At 49.3% G+C, this 17,118-nt stretch overlaps 1 protein-coding gene across 15 annotated transcripts; it reads left to right on the forward strand.

Annotated features, from left to right (window-relative positions):
- Nucleotides 1-278: 278 nt before the first annotated feature.
- On the forward strand, nucleotides 279-16,926 carry tpd52l2b (tpd52 like 2b). 15 transcript variants are annotated; one of them, XM_086159493.1, is made up of 10 exons: nucleotides 291-518; nucleotides 5,340-5,500; nucleotides 6,457-6,605; nucleotides 7,548-7,607; nucleotides 11,887-11,934; nucleotides 12,775-12,876; nucleotides 13,761-13,787; nucleotides 14,169-14,213; nucleotides 14,641-14,745; nucleotides 14,905-16,926. In XM_086159493.1, exons 1-9 carry the CDS (start codon nucleotides 500-502, stop codon nucleotides 14,732-14,734), a joined length of 705 nt encoding a protein of 234 aa, XP_086015619.1. In that variant the 5' UTR covers nucleotides 291-499; the 3' UTR covers nucleotides 14,735-14,745; nucleotides 14,905-16,926. The 15 variants fall into 15 exon arrangements, with proteins under 15 accessions (XP_086015630.1, XP_086015619.1, XP_086015617.1 ...); XM_086159491.1 differs by having other exon boundaries at nucleotides 14,641-14,689; XM_086159492.1 differs by having other exon boundaries at nucleotides 14,172-14,213; nucleotides 14,641-14,689.
- The last annotated feature ends 192 nt before the right edge of the window (nucleotides 16,927-17,118 follow it).

Below are 17,118 nucleotides of genomic sequence, written 5' to 3' on the forward strand. Positions count from 1 at the left end.
TTTTACCCTCCTATACTGCAGTGATAATTACATTTCCCCATCGTGGGATGAATCTTATCTAAGATACCTGCAATTGAAGAATTCACATAATGAAATGATTATAAAATTTGCAAAATGAGAAATAACGGCAGTAGTTGGAACCCCAGTCGTGCCCAATATGAGGAAAAAAAACACTATCGTCACAAAAGTCACTGTTGAATGTGGCAGTAAAAACAAAACAAAACAGGTGGGACATGAGTTATGACTTTTATTTTGAAAATCCCCCCGGAAGTGCCGGTGATGTTTCTCGAGCTTATCAGAAAGTGCAGTGCGCTGAGCTGGCCGTTGGCTTCTCGAAGACTTTCTCCGAGTGGCAGCCGTCCGTCGTGTCATCTGTCCGCGGAACCAGGAAGCCTCCCCACGCCCGGCGGTCGGCTCGGTGCCCCAGCCTGCTGGAAAACAAAACCTTCGCCCGGTTTGAGACCCAACTGGCCGGTTGAGCTTCAACAGAATCGACGCCATGGACCCCGCCAGTCAAGGTAGGCGGAATTGCTAGCTTAGCTGGCAACTTCGCTAGCTAGTAGCGCAAGCTAGGTGTCAGAGCCGCGACGGGACAGCCCGCCACCACCGCCGGACAACCCCCTCCGGTTCCTCCGGTCGGCCCCGAAATACACCGCCGCTTATCCAGCGTACTGCGCGGGTTGTTGTTTTGAAGTTCACCTGTGTTCCTCAAGTCGTAACCCGAAGTAGTTGTCGGCCGTGCGGGCAGGAGGGGCCCGTTGCTAACTGACAGTCAGCGGCAGCGGGAGGCGGATCGTGTTACCGCTGTTCCGGCTCCACGGAGCTGAAGGAGTCCGGGGAGAGGACTTTACGGAAATACCGTGAAAAGATACTTCGCCCCTGGTGTGTGTGTGTGTGTGTGTTCCCCTGCTGGCCCCGAGTGTGAAGTTTAACCCCCGGTATGTTTTTTTGAGGGCAGACACCTGCTCGACCCTCCCCGCACTTTGCCGTTTCCCAGGGCGGGGAGAGAAGCAGCAAGGCCCCGCCGGCTCGTCCTCCCTTCGCCGCCGACGAATCGCGACCTCCACCCGCTACCCACCACCTTGAAGAGAGAAATAGGGAAATTATAAAAATTAAAAAGTAAAACAAACCAAAGCTACAGTCGTAGAGCCTGGCACATTCTGGTGCGTTATTAATTCCTGTATGTATTTATATCTGTTCTTCATGTCCACCTGTTTTAACTGTGAGATTCCAGTGAGCTGTTTTCACCAGATGTAATTGAATTCCCTCCTTGTTGAGCCACTTCTTTGTGTTTTCACATTTGTCCTTTTTTTTTCTTCTTAGTCCCAAGTGGGTTTCATTCCGTTCACTCCCTTTTGGGGAATTAATTATCATAAAACGTGTCGAGTTGCTCATCTGAATGGAAGGTCCAACTTCAACGGCAGTTATCGTGATTGTCCTTCCTCTTCCAGCTGCCTTGAAATATCCTGTTTCAACACGTGACATGGTCAGTGGTCTATAAAAAGCTGTGTCTCCGAATGCTGAGGTTGTGGCAGGTTAAAGTTGGGGAGGTGTTAAATCCCAATTTGCTGCCAGACGGTTAGTTGTTCTCGATAAAGTGATTACATTGTTGTCAACCTTCGTCTCCAGGAGCCAACATCGGACAAGGAGCTTTGGCCGAACAACTTTGAGGTGGTCAACATCCCAGGACTTTGCCTGCATGTGGCAGGAAGTCTATTCGTCCCGTCTTGTCCGCCTGGGGTTTTAAGAAGTACCGTATTTTTCGGACTATAAGTCGCAGTTTTTTTCATAGTTTGGCTGGGGGTGCGACTTTTACTCTGGAGCAACTTATGTGTGTAATTATGGAGCTCTCTTTCTCTGATGTGTGTGTGTGTGTGTGTGTGTGTGTGTGTGTGTGTGTGTGTGTCTGCGTGTGAGTCTTTAATATATTAGTAATCGTCACACACACACACGCCAACCAATCTAAATTCAGCAGGGCAGGTCATGGCAGAGGTGCGTTGTGAACAAAGATGCTACCAGCTACCTCTGTACCAATGAAAATTGATAATTTCGAAATTTGTGGTAACTTATAAAAACAACTGAGAAGGGCTGAACAAAAATGGCACCGAAAAGAAAATCATATTCTGCAGGTTACAAGCTGGAAGTAGTGAAATATGCAGCCGAAAATGGCGATCGAGCAGCAGAAAGAAAGTTTGAAGTTAGTGAGAAACTTGTAAGGGACTGGCGAAAAGCGGAGGTTACTCTTACTGAAATGAAGAAAACTAAAAAAAGCTAATCGCGGGTTAAAAGCTAGCTGTTGGGATTCAGAAAGGCTGGAATAATTGGAACTGCAAGTGAGGATGACTCTGACGTAAGCGACGTACCGGTAGATGAGGAAGCGGCGCACTGTCTACCTTCAGAGTTGGGAGAGTTTTTCCGAAGTGACACCGAGGAAGATTTCGTTTGATTTAGTGATTAAGAGTCACACAGATTGTTTGGTTGTAGCATGTGCTATATGCTACAGTTATTTGAATGACTCTTACCGTAATGTGTTACGTTAGCATAGCCTAGCAGGCACGCTCTCAGTTCGTTGTTTATGCGTCATATAGGCTATACAAGGCTAGACTTATTAGCCTCTTGTTCTCTATTCTATTTTTATTTTAAATTGCCTTTCAAGATGAAATGTCTATTCTTGGTGTTGGATTTAATCAAATAAATTTCCCCACAAAAATGCGACTTATACTCCAGTGCGACTTATAATCCGGAGCAACGTATAGTCTGAAAAAGACGGTAATTAAAGTGGATCCGGGGTCTCGGGGATCGACGACACGGCCACGTTCACTTGATCCCGAAAAGTGGGTGGAGATCGGGGTCAAGCCTTTCCTGTCGTTGCTGACGTTTGTTTCTGCTGTGATTGGCTGACTTGAGACACCTGAATGTCTCCTGAATGCCAGGTGAGCACGTCCGATGCAACTTCGTCCTGACCTGCCGCAGAGAAGAACTTTCCAGACGGTAACTTACTTGTGTGTGTGTCCACAGTCTCTGAAGTTCAGGTTTTGGCAGGAAGTTTCCCTCGAGTTCCTCCTTCTGACTTTAGTAATTATATTATGCATAAACACACAGTTTTAGGTTCCGTTTTAAATGCTGAACCACCTCCAAAAAAACCTAATCCCAGTCTTCTGTGTTACACTCTAATAATAACTGCCCACTACCGACTTTATCAATTACAAAGACATTTTTCATCATGGAGTCCGAAAGATTAATGCGAGTGTCCTGATTGGTCGATGGGGCTCTGCTGGAATCAGTGCGCCCTCGTGCTGCAACGGGATTGGCCACCTAAACACTCCTAACACCACACATCAAGCTTGTAGCTCCGCCCTTAATGTCCAGGTTTCTGGTGAGCTCAGAGGAAGCCATGGTTCAGCCAACACGATGACTGACACACACACACAAACTGCTGATTTGAGGGGAATCTTTACTTTTTATTTCTCACAGGAAGCGTGTGTGTGCGTGTGTGTGTGTGTGAGCGTGTGTGTGTGTGTGTGCGTGAGCTCAGTTACACGCAGCGTGTGTTGCCTCTGCAGGCTCAACATCAATGCTGAATCAATACACCTAGAGGGTGCAGCCTCATGTGGTTCCAGGCACCGTCTGCCCTGCTGTGTCCGGATTCTTAGTCTGTACACTGACGACACTGCGTGTGTGTGTGTGTCTGCTCCTAGATACACAGGTTGTGTGTGTGTCTGATCGTGCTTGCGTACCTTGGTTGTGTGTATGATAGTGTGAAGTAAAGTTTTGCTGTACAGTGTAGGTTAGTGTACTGTCAGTCTGATTGTGTATTGTATTTTCGAAGAGTGAGGTTTATTGTTGATTGTGTTGTGTCCTGCAGTAGATATTGTGCTGTCGCATTGATAGAGCAGTGTGTCGTGTGCAGTTGTGTGTTGGATGTTAGTCAAAGGCCCACGTCTTATCTGGACCAGGATGCTGCACCATGAATCAGCAAATACCCTGAGCCGGTCGCAGAGTCTATGCTGAAATGTTTCATTAAACCCTTCAAAATAAAAGTATCCGATTACATAAAGGAGAGAAACGACAGGAAAGTGTGAAATCTCATGAATAGATATAATTTTACCGGAGAGGAAAAGAGACTTTTTCAGCAGGACACACACACACACACACACACACACACACACACACACACATATACACTGTCATGGGCTCGACCCTCACTCTCCCAGGAGGAATTATGAGGTGGTCTTTTCCCGGCAGCAGACCAAAGGTGGTGTCTGTAAATAGTGTGTTCAGGTGAGGAAAGATCTTCGCCCAAACCCAGCTGCAGGAAGTCAGAGGCGATGGAGACCTGGAGGAACGTCCGTCTTCTGTTTTCTTTAAATATTGTCATCTCCGGCTCCTGTCTGGGTGTGCGTGCTTTTAGCCTTCGATGGGTGCATCCTTTAATAAATGAGCTGAGGCAGATTTTTCCCTGGAAGCTGCCAGAAGAAGGCAAACATTTATTTGAGCGGAAAGAAACCTAAAGGATAGAAGTCCACGTGGTCCTTCCCAGTGTTTCCTCCTTTTATTTATAGGTCGAACTTGATTCCCCCAGACTGTCTGATGTGATAGGAGCCTCTCTTTGCTGACAGGACTGCACAGCAACCACCACACGCCAAGACAGCCAGCACAAACATCCCATAATACTGCCTTTTAAACCGTTTCCTGTGGTTCTTGTGGGCTCCGCCTTCTGAGAAGGTCTCTGACGGACAGCAGGATCTGAGTGGCTCTCAAATCAGTCCATTAGCCAAGGGAAGGGTGGCTGCTGGTGTTTGTGTTTTGCACTGTGTTTTGGAGGACTCACAGCAGGTGTTCGTGTATGTTTGTTTGTGTAGCTGATACACGTTTTACAAATTACTGATTTAAAAAAAGAAAGAAAAAAAACAGTCACCAAGAATAAGGCTCAGGTTTTATTTTGAAAGGTCTTTTGAGATGTCATATGGAACGCAAATCACAAAGCTGCTTTTCGTGTCCCGAGAGGCTCCTGCCACGCAGACACCTCATGTTTCTGATATGAGATGCCGTCCGGGACAAATAAAGGGGAAGTTGGGTTCACTGACCCGTGGAAACCAGTGACAGTTCAGTGGAGGAAGAGGAGATCTCGGCTTGTGTTTCCTCTCTGCGCTGCTGCAGTTTGTTCCCTCCATTGGACAGCCCCCTTCGCCGCAAAGTTCAAACTCAGACACCTGACTCCGTCCGGAGCTGATGAGCTCGTGTCGAGCGCAGATGGAGGGATCGCCGGTCCAAACGGGCCTGACCTTTTACGCCTATGTTCTTGCACTGGCTGACACGCTTCTTCTTCTCTCCCCCAGATATCAACTTGAACTCTCCCAACAAGGGCCTGGTCGCGGATCAGACCGACAGCCTGTCCGACGTGCCGGTGGAGGGTGGGGCCGTGGGCAATGCCGCCAACCCCCTGCCGCCGGGCTTGACGGAGGAGGAAGCGGAGGAGCTCCGCGTCGAGCTCACAAAGGTGAGGCTGACACGCTCGACAAAACCAGTCGCCGGACACGTCGACTCAAGAGAAGAAGGTCGATGATCTGGTTTTAGGTTTGTTTCTCGCCGTTTTGTCCCCACAGCACGATACGGTTTGTGCTAACGGTTGAGATAGGACATTCACCCTGACTGAGAGGATGTGGTTTTTGAAAACGCAGAAACGGGATGTTCGTCACGTCTTCAACACCGTCCCATCTGATGGCCGAAGCCGGACAGTTGGAGATTAGCTCCGTCTGGGGAATCTGATCCATACAGATTAAAAGAGAATACAAGTCGAGGTTGTTTACAGCCAGAAAGTAATGAGTTGAAATGGAGATGATAGCTTATCATTGGGGGCCCTAAATGACGGGGGATTAAATGGACCTCTTTATCAGGTGGGAATGGAGATGCGGAGTGCAGGAACTGTGGAGTAGATTCAAGATTCAAAGTGTTTATTGTCACATGCACAGTGTAGACATGTTTCCCTGTACAGTGAAATTCTGCAGTGCATTTGACTATGTACTGATAGGAAGAGTGTAAACACTATTACATTATATTATAAATATGAGTATAGATATGAATATGAACTGTGCAATAAGACATGTGAGAGCAGCTTGGTGTGCAGCTCACAAAGTGCACGTGCAAGGATTAGTGCAGTTTAAATGGGCAGTAGTTACATGGGCAAGAAGAATGAGTGTCAGCTGTTTAGGAGTCCGATGACCGTTGGGTAGAACGACTTCTTTAATTCTGTCGTTCTTCACACTCCTGTACCTCCAGCCGGAGGAAGATAATGAATGAATAATTATCAATATGTTATAGGGGTTTAAAAACATGAGTTTCATGTTTCATTTACACAACGTTCACATCGTCCATAAAGCCTTGACATTCCAGGTGGAGGGTGTTCAGCGGTCCTGCGCTGACTCACTGGGGTTGTGATGGTGCGCTGTGTTCCAGGTGGAGGAGGAGATCAACACGCTGCGTCAGGTCCTGTCAGCCAAAGAGAGGCACGCCACCGAGCTGAAGAGGAAGCTGGGTCTTAGCCCGCTCATCGAACTCAGGCAGAACCTCACCAAGAGCTGGCAGGATGTCCAGACCTCCAACGCGTGAGTTCAGATTTCAATGTGAAAAGAGAACCTGCTGTACCAAATCTGAACAAGCTGGACTCTTATTTGTCCCAGCAGTTTAACTTAAAGTACCCAGCCTCCCCTCCCAACTTTCCCTCCCAGAACCTCCTCCATTGATTTTACAGTAAACAGAAACCTCCAGATTCTCACACAGAAATCAGGGAGCTTGCGGTCGGTGCGGAGCTTCCTCTGCAGTTAAAGGCCAAAGTTGTATTCGGTCTGGAAGGTGTTGTTTGACAGCAGAGCGTCAGCAGATCTTTGGTGTCAGAAAGTTGTTGAGGTTCTTGAAAGGCCTGAGAGGATCGTGGGGAGTTGGTTCCCTCCCACACGACATCATCATTGAGAGCAGAAACTGACCTGCATGAGGCGTCAAAGCTGCCATCCTACCATCCAAGGGCGTCATCATGGTTACATCATGTGACCTCATGGGAGCAGATCGAAGGGTCTGTAGGATATTTGACAAGAACCTATATCTTCTCATCAGCTCTGTCTCCGTTGGCACATGGAAGGAACAGATCCTTGGCCTCCAAGTCTCTGCCGTGTTGTCAGACCGCAACGATAATGCCCCGTCTGTAGGCGATCCAGTCGTCCACCCTGTTCTTGATTCCGTGATCATTTTGACTTGCTCTCTTCTGCGCCGCCTAGTGGCTGATAAGCTGACGAGAATCACGCTACCCCCACTTGAATGTGGTTTTAGTCCGTCGGTATCGTGATACCTGTGGAACTCATGAGTATTTAGACGTTAGTTACAAATGAAGGAGCTGCTCTTTACGTGGGTTCCAGTGGTTTCAGTTAAAATGTCATGACCATAAAATATAAGAAGTCTTCTGCAAACACTGAGGCCATCGCAACCTGTTTGATCGCCAACCTGCTCCTTGGAGGCCCCAGAGTGTAACCCCTCCCTCCCATCTGTGTTTCTAGCTATGAGAGAGCGGCTGAGAAGTTGGGCGAGTGGAATGAGAGGGTTACTGGTTTGGAGCTGTGAGTCCGCACTCTGTTTGCTGCCACTCGCTAGCATGCCGCCGCCGCCCAGGCTTCTGCCGTGTTTGCTCTGTCACGCTCCTGATGTTTATTCAGACACCTCCCTCCCGCGTCCTCACCCTGTTTGAACAGGCCTGCCTCCCGGTGGCGTGTGTTTGACTTTGGTCTGGGATGTAGGCTCCACTTGGTCCGCAGAAGGCGTGAGATAGATTTGGCCGTGTTTATTTGTGTGTATGGTCTCCGTTCTCCCAGCACCTCCTTCCAGGCCTCCTTGGATAGTGGCAGAAAGAGTAAAACCCCACTCTGACGATGCGAAAAATGACCAGATGCACCTCCGATTCTTCACCGTCCCACCAGAACTCCTTAGTGTTTGTCCCAAGGGTTGGAGCTTCACGCTGGCAGAAGCAGAACAGCGGGAACACGGCTGTTCTGTCTGCACCATTTCCCACAGCCTGAGAATGTTCTCTTGATGTTCTGCAGGAAACCAGACCCTCCCACCATTTTATAACCGTGTCATTATTATTATTTTTAAATGTAGTTTATGAACCATCCTCGGCATTATTGGACACCGATCAGCCCAGCAGGATCTTCAGTTCTCAAAGCATGCCAGTGGTTGCACCATTGGCTCCTCTGTCTCCCTCTGCCGGTTACACTGAATCTTCTCGCAGTGGAGCGTTAATCAAAAGCGAGGATGAGGAGGAGAATGCTCAAGGGAGCAGGGAGGAAAGTAGAAAACTTAGCCTCTCTCTGCTCTGGCATTGTGTTTCCATTGTGTTTGTCAAAGAACCCGGAGATTTAGAGGTCCTGGTCCAGCCAGCAGGGAGGAGATACTCATTTTTGTGGCACCTTCTGACCGCAGTCCCTCCTGGGGGAGCTGGTGTCAACACACGCTTTGTGGTTCATCTTCACGCCATGTGTGAGAGGTGTTATAGTATCCAGGATTCTGTTTTTTTTTTGTGCATGCGTGTGTTTTATCCTAATGCTGGCCTGAACACAGCTGGGCTCTTTCCTCGCACACCCTTCTATCCAGTAACTGCATGTCAGAGTGTCTGTTTGTCTCCCTGCTATCAGCTCCGTGGGTCTGGTCGCTGACTTCCTGTTGTGAGGCCTTCGCCCGTCCTCAAACCCCCCAACTCGCCATATTTTTAGCATTTTAATTTCCTCCCGGCTTTTATTAACACTGTCTGTGGTGAAAACGGGTCTCTGTGGGATTCTGAAGGCTTTTTGTTTTTGTAGCAGAAAGGGGGGTGGAGCTTGTTGTTACTGGAAAAGGTTTAAACCCAAGATTCAGTCAGTTTTTTCCCGACGCCCGATGGACGCCGCTATTATTTCTTTGGAATCGGCTTTTGGCCGCATTCCGACATCTGCCCGTTACATAATGCCGGGGATAAACGAATTCGATTGGCTAAAAATGGAAATCCATCGGAGTGATGATGTAACAGCCAGTGCTCAGGTGATAAACAGGGCTGTTTTCACGCACACAGCAAATGCTTGCCGTGTGTGGGTGTGTGAGCTTTCTGTGGAAAATCAGCCTCTTTCATTGAATTCATCTTGATGATGGTGACAGAAACCTGTTCAGCCACACTGCTGCTCGCTGTAATACACATGTTAGAAACGATGCAGTCAGACAAGGAGATTCCTCCGTCGCAGGCAGAAAGCTAGTTTGAATTTGAGAATAAGCAACATCAGAGGGGATCTGGGTCGAACACCGTCTGAACATTTTAGGAAGTTCCTCCCTGTTCACTGGGACTCTGTGTTGGACTCTGTGTTGGTCTCTGGCTGGATGTCCGGCCAAGGACTCGCCCTGAGGTTCTTTCTGGCGCTCGAAGAATCTGGAGCATCCAGCTGTGAGTCTGAGAGCCAGGTGGAGGGCGTGTTTCCCCCAGGTTGCTGCCGCCGCCACCGAATTCTCCATCTGGCTGAAACAAACCGGACTGGCAACGTTACCCGGCCGCTTGTCCCAACCGGTCAGGGCCAGGCTGCTGCCGCTGCGCTCGCTGAACGCCCACACACTCTCGTGCATGTGTGTGTGTTTGCACAGATGATGCACTTGTACGTCACACAACCCCCTCCCCGCGCAGTCTAAGAATTATTACCTCGAGGAGGCCATGTTGAGTGACTCCTGCAGGGTGCGAGGAACCACGTCTGCATCACCATGGCTGCACCTGCCCAATGTTGCATCTGTGCTGCTGCCTGTCACACAGCAACTAGACCAGACCGGGTCAGACCAGACTGGGCCAGGACGGGTAGGACCAGGTCAGACGGGCCAGAGCCACATCCGGCCTGCAGCCCGGCAACAGCTGAGAGACAGGAAGCTGAGGGAGGAAGGGGAAGAGAGACGCTCAAATGTTCTGCTTAGTCACATAATGACTGACGTCCACACAGACATGAAGGCAGAGGATGCTGAGGGTTATGGATTGAACTCACACACACACACACACACACACACACATACACACACGCACACGGTGAAAGAATGTGAGGGTTGCTGTGAAAACTGGAGTGGGTGGAGAATCAGCCAGCTCCTCAATGGCATCCTCTGTTCTATCATTATGATAAGAAAAGATGCAGTGTGCGTGCGCACACATTATTGTGCGCTCTGCGGAGCGGAGGGAACGTGCGTGGCATTTTGCAGCTTTGTGTTTGAGCACGTCGGCACACAGGGTCGTCTTGTCTGCGGCCGAAGTCAAAGCTCGCCACTGTTGCAGCGGCGTGCTGCTCGGTCATCTTGGATTTCACGGCTTGGACGCCTGATGGACAAGGCATGGAGATACCAGGCGGTTACTTTAACCAGAAGAGTGAGTTCGTGGATGGAGGAGTCAAAGGGATCCTCACCTGCAGACGCTTACATTATGGGATGTCGTCTAAGCTACGATCACCTGGGTGTTAGTGTAACCAGCCGGATGGCCTCGGCTCATTCTTGTGTCGTGTTAGCCGACCGCCGCTATTGTTGACTCAGCACAAACACACTTCCTGTGCGCGTAGGTTGCTCCTCTCTTGTTTGATGTATTAACCTGTTGTCAGCGTTAATGCTGCTTGTTTTTGCTCCTTTAAGTTTAAACCTGCAGTCCAACACTAACCACCTTGTCGGACGAGGCCAAAGGGAGCGCACGTCAAGCTGCATCGCCATCGGCAAACACACGTGTTTCTGCTGAAGCTAGCTTTCAAAGTGATGCGTGACTTGACATTGATTTTTCCCTGAAGGCATCATGAGCAGCCTGGCTGCTTTCATCAAGAAAACATCTGGTCACATGATTGCTTAACTCATCTCTACACATATTTGTGTGTACTCTCTGATTTGAACATCTTCAGTTGCGTGGACAGGAAGTGTTGGGACTGGAAGTTGGAGTCTTGAATGTTTTACATGTTAGCAGCAGTAGCTGTCATTTCCTGGCCTGTCATACATTTGCCGCCAGTCCCGTTAAACAGGTTTTTGCGTTTTTTCTGTCACCGGTGTCAGGAACCCTCTAAACGTTGGATTAGCAGGAGCCGTGGAAAAGTAGCGACGTCAAATATGAACGAGTCGCTGTCAGCATTTTATTTTGAAAGGGAGACGCATTGGTGTGTCTTGTTTTTGTTGAACTTCCTGCCCTGCTGACTTGTGAGGCAGCTTTGTTGAGCCGTGACCAACCTGGAACAGGAAGTCCATGGCAGCTGCACTTTGAACAAACAGGAAGCAACGTGTTGAAATTTCTGGAAAGGTGGCATAGGAACAAACCACGGGGAAGTGCACACACTCACACACATACACACACATTCGGAGGGCTAGAAAACATCAAAACCAGCTCAGTTTACACAGTCCATCGTAGTAAAAGAGAGGCCACAGATGTGTGTGTGTGTGTGTGTGTGTGTGTGTGTGTGATGGGGGATCATGGTTGGTTGGTTCACGCCCCAAAGTATTTCTTCACCCAGGCATGTTCACATTCATTGTGATGGTTCTCCAAGCTGATGCTTTTCGACACACTCACACACCCTTTGGCATGCGCTCCTATCCGTGCATGCTGCCAACCGTGACCATCCCTCCCACCGTTACATGGGTTTCTATTGGAAAAGTGCAAATCAAATGTTCCCATTTGCTCTTCATTGACTGCTTTGTATTATTGTGCTAATCACTGCTGTTGTCTTGCAGCTTTGTGTGTGTGTGTGTGTGTTTGTGTTCGTGATATACTTGGACATAATGAGGAACCTGTAAGCCTGGCAGACCCTCAGTCCCCTCGAGAACCTGTGACTGTACTGAGTGTGTGTGTCCTCTCACTGTCACTTGCTGTTGTGTCTTCAGATATCTGTCAGCATCAGCCACTTTGGATGACATTACCCGCACCGATGTGTGAGTTGACCCCTTTCTCCTTCTTTTATTCATTTATTTTTGTATTGTTAATTCAGTATCTCAGGTGTGCCTTTGGGATTTAAATATTTCTTGGTTGTTTTTTTTTCATTGTCTCCGTCTGCTGCCCAACTTCTTTTCTTTCTGTGCTGGTGGGAGTTTGGTCATATAGTCGTTGTAGGCGGAGGATGCGCACGCACACACACACATACACACAATCACGTTAGTGTCTGCAGGTGAGCAGCACTTTTGCTGACGTCATTGGTATACAGAACGGGAGCGTCTAAGGACATTTTTAGGGAGATTCTTCTGGTTCTGGTGTGGGACGGCTGTCCTGATCATCATTAGTGGCCCGAATTTAATGCGAAAATGTTGAATTACGACTCTCGATCCGTCACTAAGTGCTTATAACAGTCTTGTAAACATATTCCTCGAGAAACCTCAGGGCTCTGTAGATCTGGCTTTCCTAGTCAGGATAGACTCCAGCCTGACTCGACAGTCTTATTCGTCCAAAGATGGACCGCCTTCAGCTGAAGGTCTGAGAGGAATGGGGTGGGCCGGGCGGGGCCGCGGCTCGGCGGTCCGGCTGTAGCCGTGGCGACGGACGGGAAATGCTGGTGTGATGGACGGCCGCCGGAGTTTGCGGGCGGAGCGACGCTGATGGCGGGGGGTGTTGGACCGCTTCGGCCTGACCTGCTGTGTTTGTGTGTGAGAACTAACCCTGGAGGGGGACGAGGAATCTGCTGTGTCACCCTGATGTACTAACCCCCCCATCTGTTTACTTCATATTATTTCTCTCCCACCTCCCGCTGACCTTCCCTCCTCCATCTCCCCACCCCGCAGGTACAAGAAGACCCAGGAGACCCTCTCCCAGGCCGGACAGAAGACCAGCGCCGCCCTCACCACCGTGGGCACCGCCATCAGCAGGAGGCTGGGCGACATGAGGTACGCCAAGATGCCTGCAGCAGGAATGAATGACGGGATCAATAATCAGATTTTTATCTTTTTTGTTTGCGGGTCATATTGAGCAAATAGTCATTCATAGAGCACATAATATTGAAAAATAAGGAATACAAACACAAATTTAAGTGCTATGGAAAAATGAATGTGATAAGACACAGATTTGAATGGGTTTGACACTCCTGTAGGAAATCAGCTGTGGGTCGACCGGTCGTCAATAGGGGGAGGTGGTGTCACTGATCAATAAGCGCACAATCTGTAACGTTTGATCGATCAGGACCCTGAACATTATTTTCTGTGGACTTATTACCTTGTTATAATTGTTTAATTACGTCCAGCTCTCACAGGTTATTTCACTACCTGTCTGCCCACACACAACATGTCCATCCGTGGAAAACCTGCTGGAACACACACACACACACACACACACACACACACACACGAAGATCAGGCATGTCTCCTGCCAGTTTGACGCTGTGGCTTTATGCTCTAAAACTGTGTGTGTGTGTATGTGTGTGTCAGAGACTTAATGCTGGCCCTTGTGTTGGAAGTGGGGTCAAAGCTGAACCGAGGTCTCGGTCTGCGATGGATTCACAGTTTTTGATTGGATGTCGTCCCTGATTCTGGGCTGTCGTTACTGTGTGATCATTGCCTAACAAAAGTTGAAGAGGGGAGATTGTGAATCCTGAACAGTGGTCCCTTGTGGACCAGATGTCCCTCACGGAGAACATGATTCTATTTGGATGAATCCTCATTTAAATTGTCCCACCGGGGTGATGTTCAGTGTGTCCCCGTTTCCATGGCAACCCCCTCCGGGTTACTCACCTTGTGTCTCTCTGTCTCCTCCTGCTGCCCGGCGTGCCGAGCAGAGCTCTGCCCTTCTCTAACTCCTTTAGGTAAGACCAGCCCTCCCGCTGGTTCTTTCACCAGCAGATCAGCGATAGATCAATACCTGATCCCAGAATAGCAGTCAGTCAAAGATGATATGACCGTCAAATAATGTAATCAAAGCTTTCAGGTCAGACTGGAATGAATATAAACAGTGAGGGGAAATAGCAAACTAGTTGATCATCTCAGTCCAACATGGAGGATGCAGGTGTGTGAGGGCTAACTGTAAGGAGCCGCTCTAATGTATTAACATGCTTATTGTGTGTGTGTGTGTGTGTGTGTGTGTGTGTGTGTGTGTGTGTGTGTGTGTGTGTGTGTGTGTGAGTTGCCCCTGCTTGCTTGATAACGCTCCTCCTCTCTTCCTCTCTTTCTCTCTTACGCTCACAAAGTAGCAACTATTCCATCCGACACTCGATAAGTATGCCGGCCATGAGGTAAAGTCACTCGCTCCTCCTGCTCCCCTCCTTTCTCAAGCTCTCCTGACTTTATCATGAAACTAAAAAAGCAGCCAAAATATATATAAATATACAACTAGACTTGAAGATTTGTGTTTTTTTTTTTTCCACTTTGACTGCATGAAGGTGTCTTTAGCTGTTTATCGTCTTTAGCCGTTTGTGTGATCTTTAGTGTGTGTCGATATAAACTGTTGTTTCCTGGAAAGTTGGCGTCCTCCGGTTTTATTCTTGAAGATCGTGGTTGACGGACCGTTTTCGACGACTGTTAGTTGGCTATTTACATTCAGAATATTTAGAGCCTAAACTCCTGATGGACATGAAGCCTTCTCTTCTTCTTCCTCTCCTTTCTCGGCGTCTCTGTCCCCGAGGTGTGTTTGGTTTCGCTAACGAGGCGTTTCTGTCGCAGGAACTCGGCCACGTTCAAGTCCTTTGAGGATAAAGTGGGGAACCTGAAGGTGAGCGGAGGAGGGAACGGCTCCGATCCCGGGCCGTCCGTGTGAAGTGCATTTGCGTGAGTGACCCCAAATCAAAGCGTGCTCCCCGGAGGACGGGGGCCCCCCGATTGGCTCCTCGTACGGAGGGTCCGATTGGCTGGAAGATGAGGAGGGGTTTCCGTTTGAGGTCGGAGGAACCGCTCATAATGAAGCTCCTGTGTTTCCTGTCTCTGCAGTACAAGGTCGTCGGGCCGCGGGGGAACGGGGACGCCGTCAGCCCCCCGACCGAAGCCCCGCCCACTCCGGAGAACCCGCCTTTCTGAGCGCCCCGACCCCCCACCCCCCCCACCCCCTCCATCCTCCACCGCCACCTTCCTCACGACCTGGGACCGGACCGCCATCACCTCCTCGCCGCGGGGTTGCTGCCGACCTTTGACCCTTTGACCCTCCCCTGAGGTCCGCGCACGGGAGCGGGGGGGCGGCCGGTGTCGAGGGACACACCTTAGAGCAGGATCATTTCCACCCCCTCCTCCTCTTCATCTCCACTAAACACCCGAGCGGACGGCTCGCCGGCCTCTCAGTGGAACCAGGCCGCGTCACTAAAGCTCAAACTGCCCTTCGTCATCACTGTGAGCTCCTCCTCCTCCTCTTCGGCAGCGGCGTGATTCACTGGCGGGGGTCGGGGGGAGGATCCTCCTCAAAGCTGCTTCTGCTTAACACGCATGTGCACACATATCTCACACACACACACACACACACACACACACATACACACACATACCCGGGATGTAAAAACCATTTTGTATGATAAGGTATTTTACACGGCTTTGCATAATGTTTTTACATAACTTTTATCAATATGTAGGTATATAAACCGAGGCTGTGTCGGCGACGGTCGGCCGGCTGAGGAAGAGGAGGATGAACTTTAACAACCAAGAAGGGTCAGTCCGTCTGGAGCTTTGCTTTTGGTTTTTGGTTTGTTTTGGGTTTTTTTTTTCGCTGCCGCGGAGAGGATGAACTAAAAACACGGGCGCTTAAATTTGAAAAAGGTGATCAAACCATTCTTGCGGGGCATTCCTCCTCTCCTCGCCGCGCCGGCGTCCGGTTTCGGCCCGGCGGAGGTCAACGGCTCCACCGGCCTCAAACCCCCCCCTTGTGAAGGAGCTGCTCCAGTCTTTCTTCTCTTCTCCTCTGGAAACTTGTACAGACTGTTTGGGTTGAAAAGAAAAAGAGGCGTCCGCTTTCAGGCACGTCGCCATAGCAACCCCCCGCACCTCGCTGATGTGCACAAATGCACTCTGTTTGACACACTAAACCGCCGCTCGCTCGACGTTGCACGTTCACACACTAACAGGGTAGAGAGGATCTGCGGTTCGTCTCTTGATCTTCAAACTGAACTCCAGATCAGGAAACCACTTCCACTCCTTGGTAGAAATTATCAACGTCAGTTCGCAGGAAGTCTTAACGCCCTTTTGAATGGCGTTTGGACTGGATGAATTTGATGAGGCCTCATGTGACACACACACACACACTCAGACACACACCCAACCTGCCTTGCCTTGTGTTCGGTCGCTCAAACCCCTACGGGCGTCATGAAGATTTAAATCCCTGCCAAAAAAAAAAAGCCCCAAACTCCATTGAGTCAGTTGCCAAAACTTTGCCAATTCATGTCACTGTCGAGCTGCTGCTACCGTGGCAACTCACGCCCTCGCCCGAATCAGTCCCGGCCCGATGACAGCACTGCCGGGGGCTTTCACCCACGTGTCAAACGCTCGCCACCCATCCGTTAGCAAATTTTGCAGATTTAGGGGAAACACTGCCCCCTTGTGGTCTTTTCCTGTTCTTTTTTTTTTTTTTTTCTCCCAGGATGCGTCTGTTACCCCCCTCACCATGTCTGGCCCAGACGTTGCACCGTCAGATGGTGGTCTGGTTTCGCTCCTTTCAGTCCTGCGTTCTCTGTTATGTTTGACGAAAAGGATCATCGACGGGCCGAGGGTTTCATCCTGAGTCCCGTTGTCTGGAAATGAACTCTTCCACTCTTTGAGTTTTCTTCTGTTTTTTGGAGTGTTCACGAGGGGCGGGGGGGTAAAAGGTGATGTAATCGGGACGTGCGGCGTAGACTGACCAGTTTAGGTTGCGGGCCTCGCCGACCAGGACAGCTGGGGAGAAAAAGGGATGAGACTTTGGAGAAGGTGGTGAACGAATGAAGAGTTTTGATGTAAATGTTTGATTATCAATAAAGCATTCCTTTAAATGAAGAACTGCTGTCACTGTCTGACCAACACTCACTCACCTGCAGACACATGTTAACACAATGATTCATTCTTCCAAATCAGAAGTGTTAATGCTAAAACAAGCAAAGATCTCAACAAATAGACATACATTGGTTAACTATTGAATTTCAACTAAAGTTTTGAACAAAAAACAGACCTATAAAGTAAATGTTCCTG

The sequence above is a fragment of the Fistularia commersonii genome, chromosome 14 (assembly GCF_037954325.1).
Source record: "Fistularia commersonii isolate RoL2024-O1a breed Wild chromosome 14, RoL_Fcom_v1.0, whole genome shotgun sequence".
In the NCBI taxonomy this organism is placed as follows: domain Eukaryota; kingdom Metazoa; phylum Chordata; class Actinopteri; order Syngnathiformes; family Fistulariidae; genus Fistularia; species Fistularia commersonii.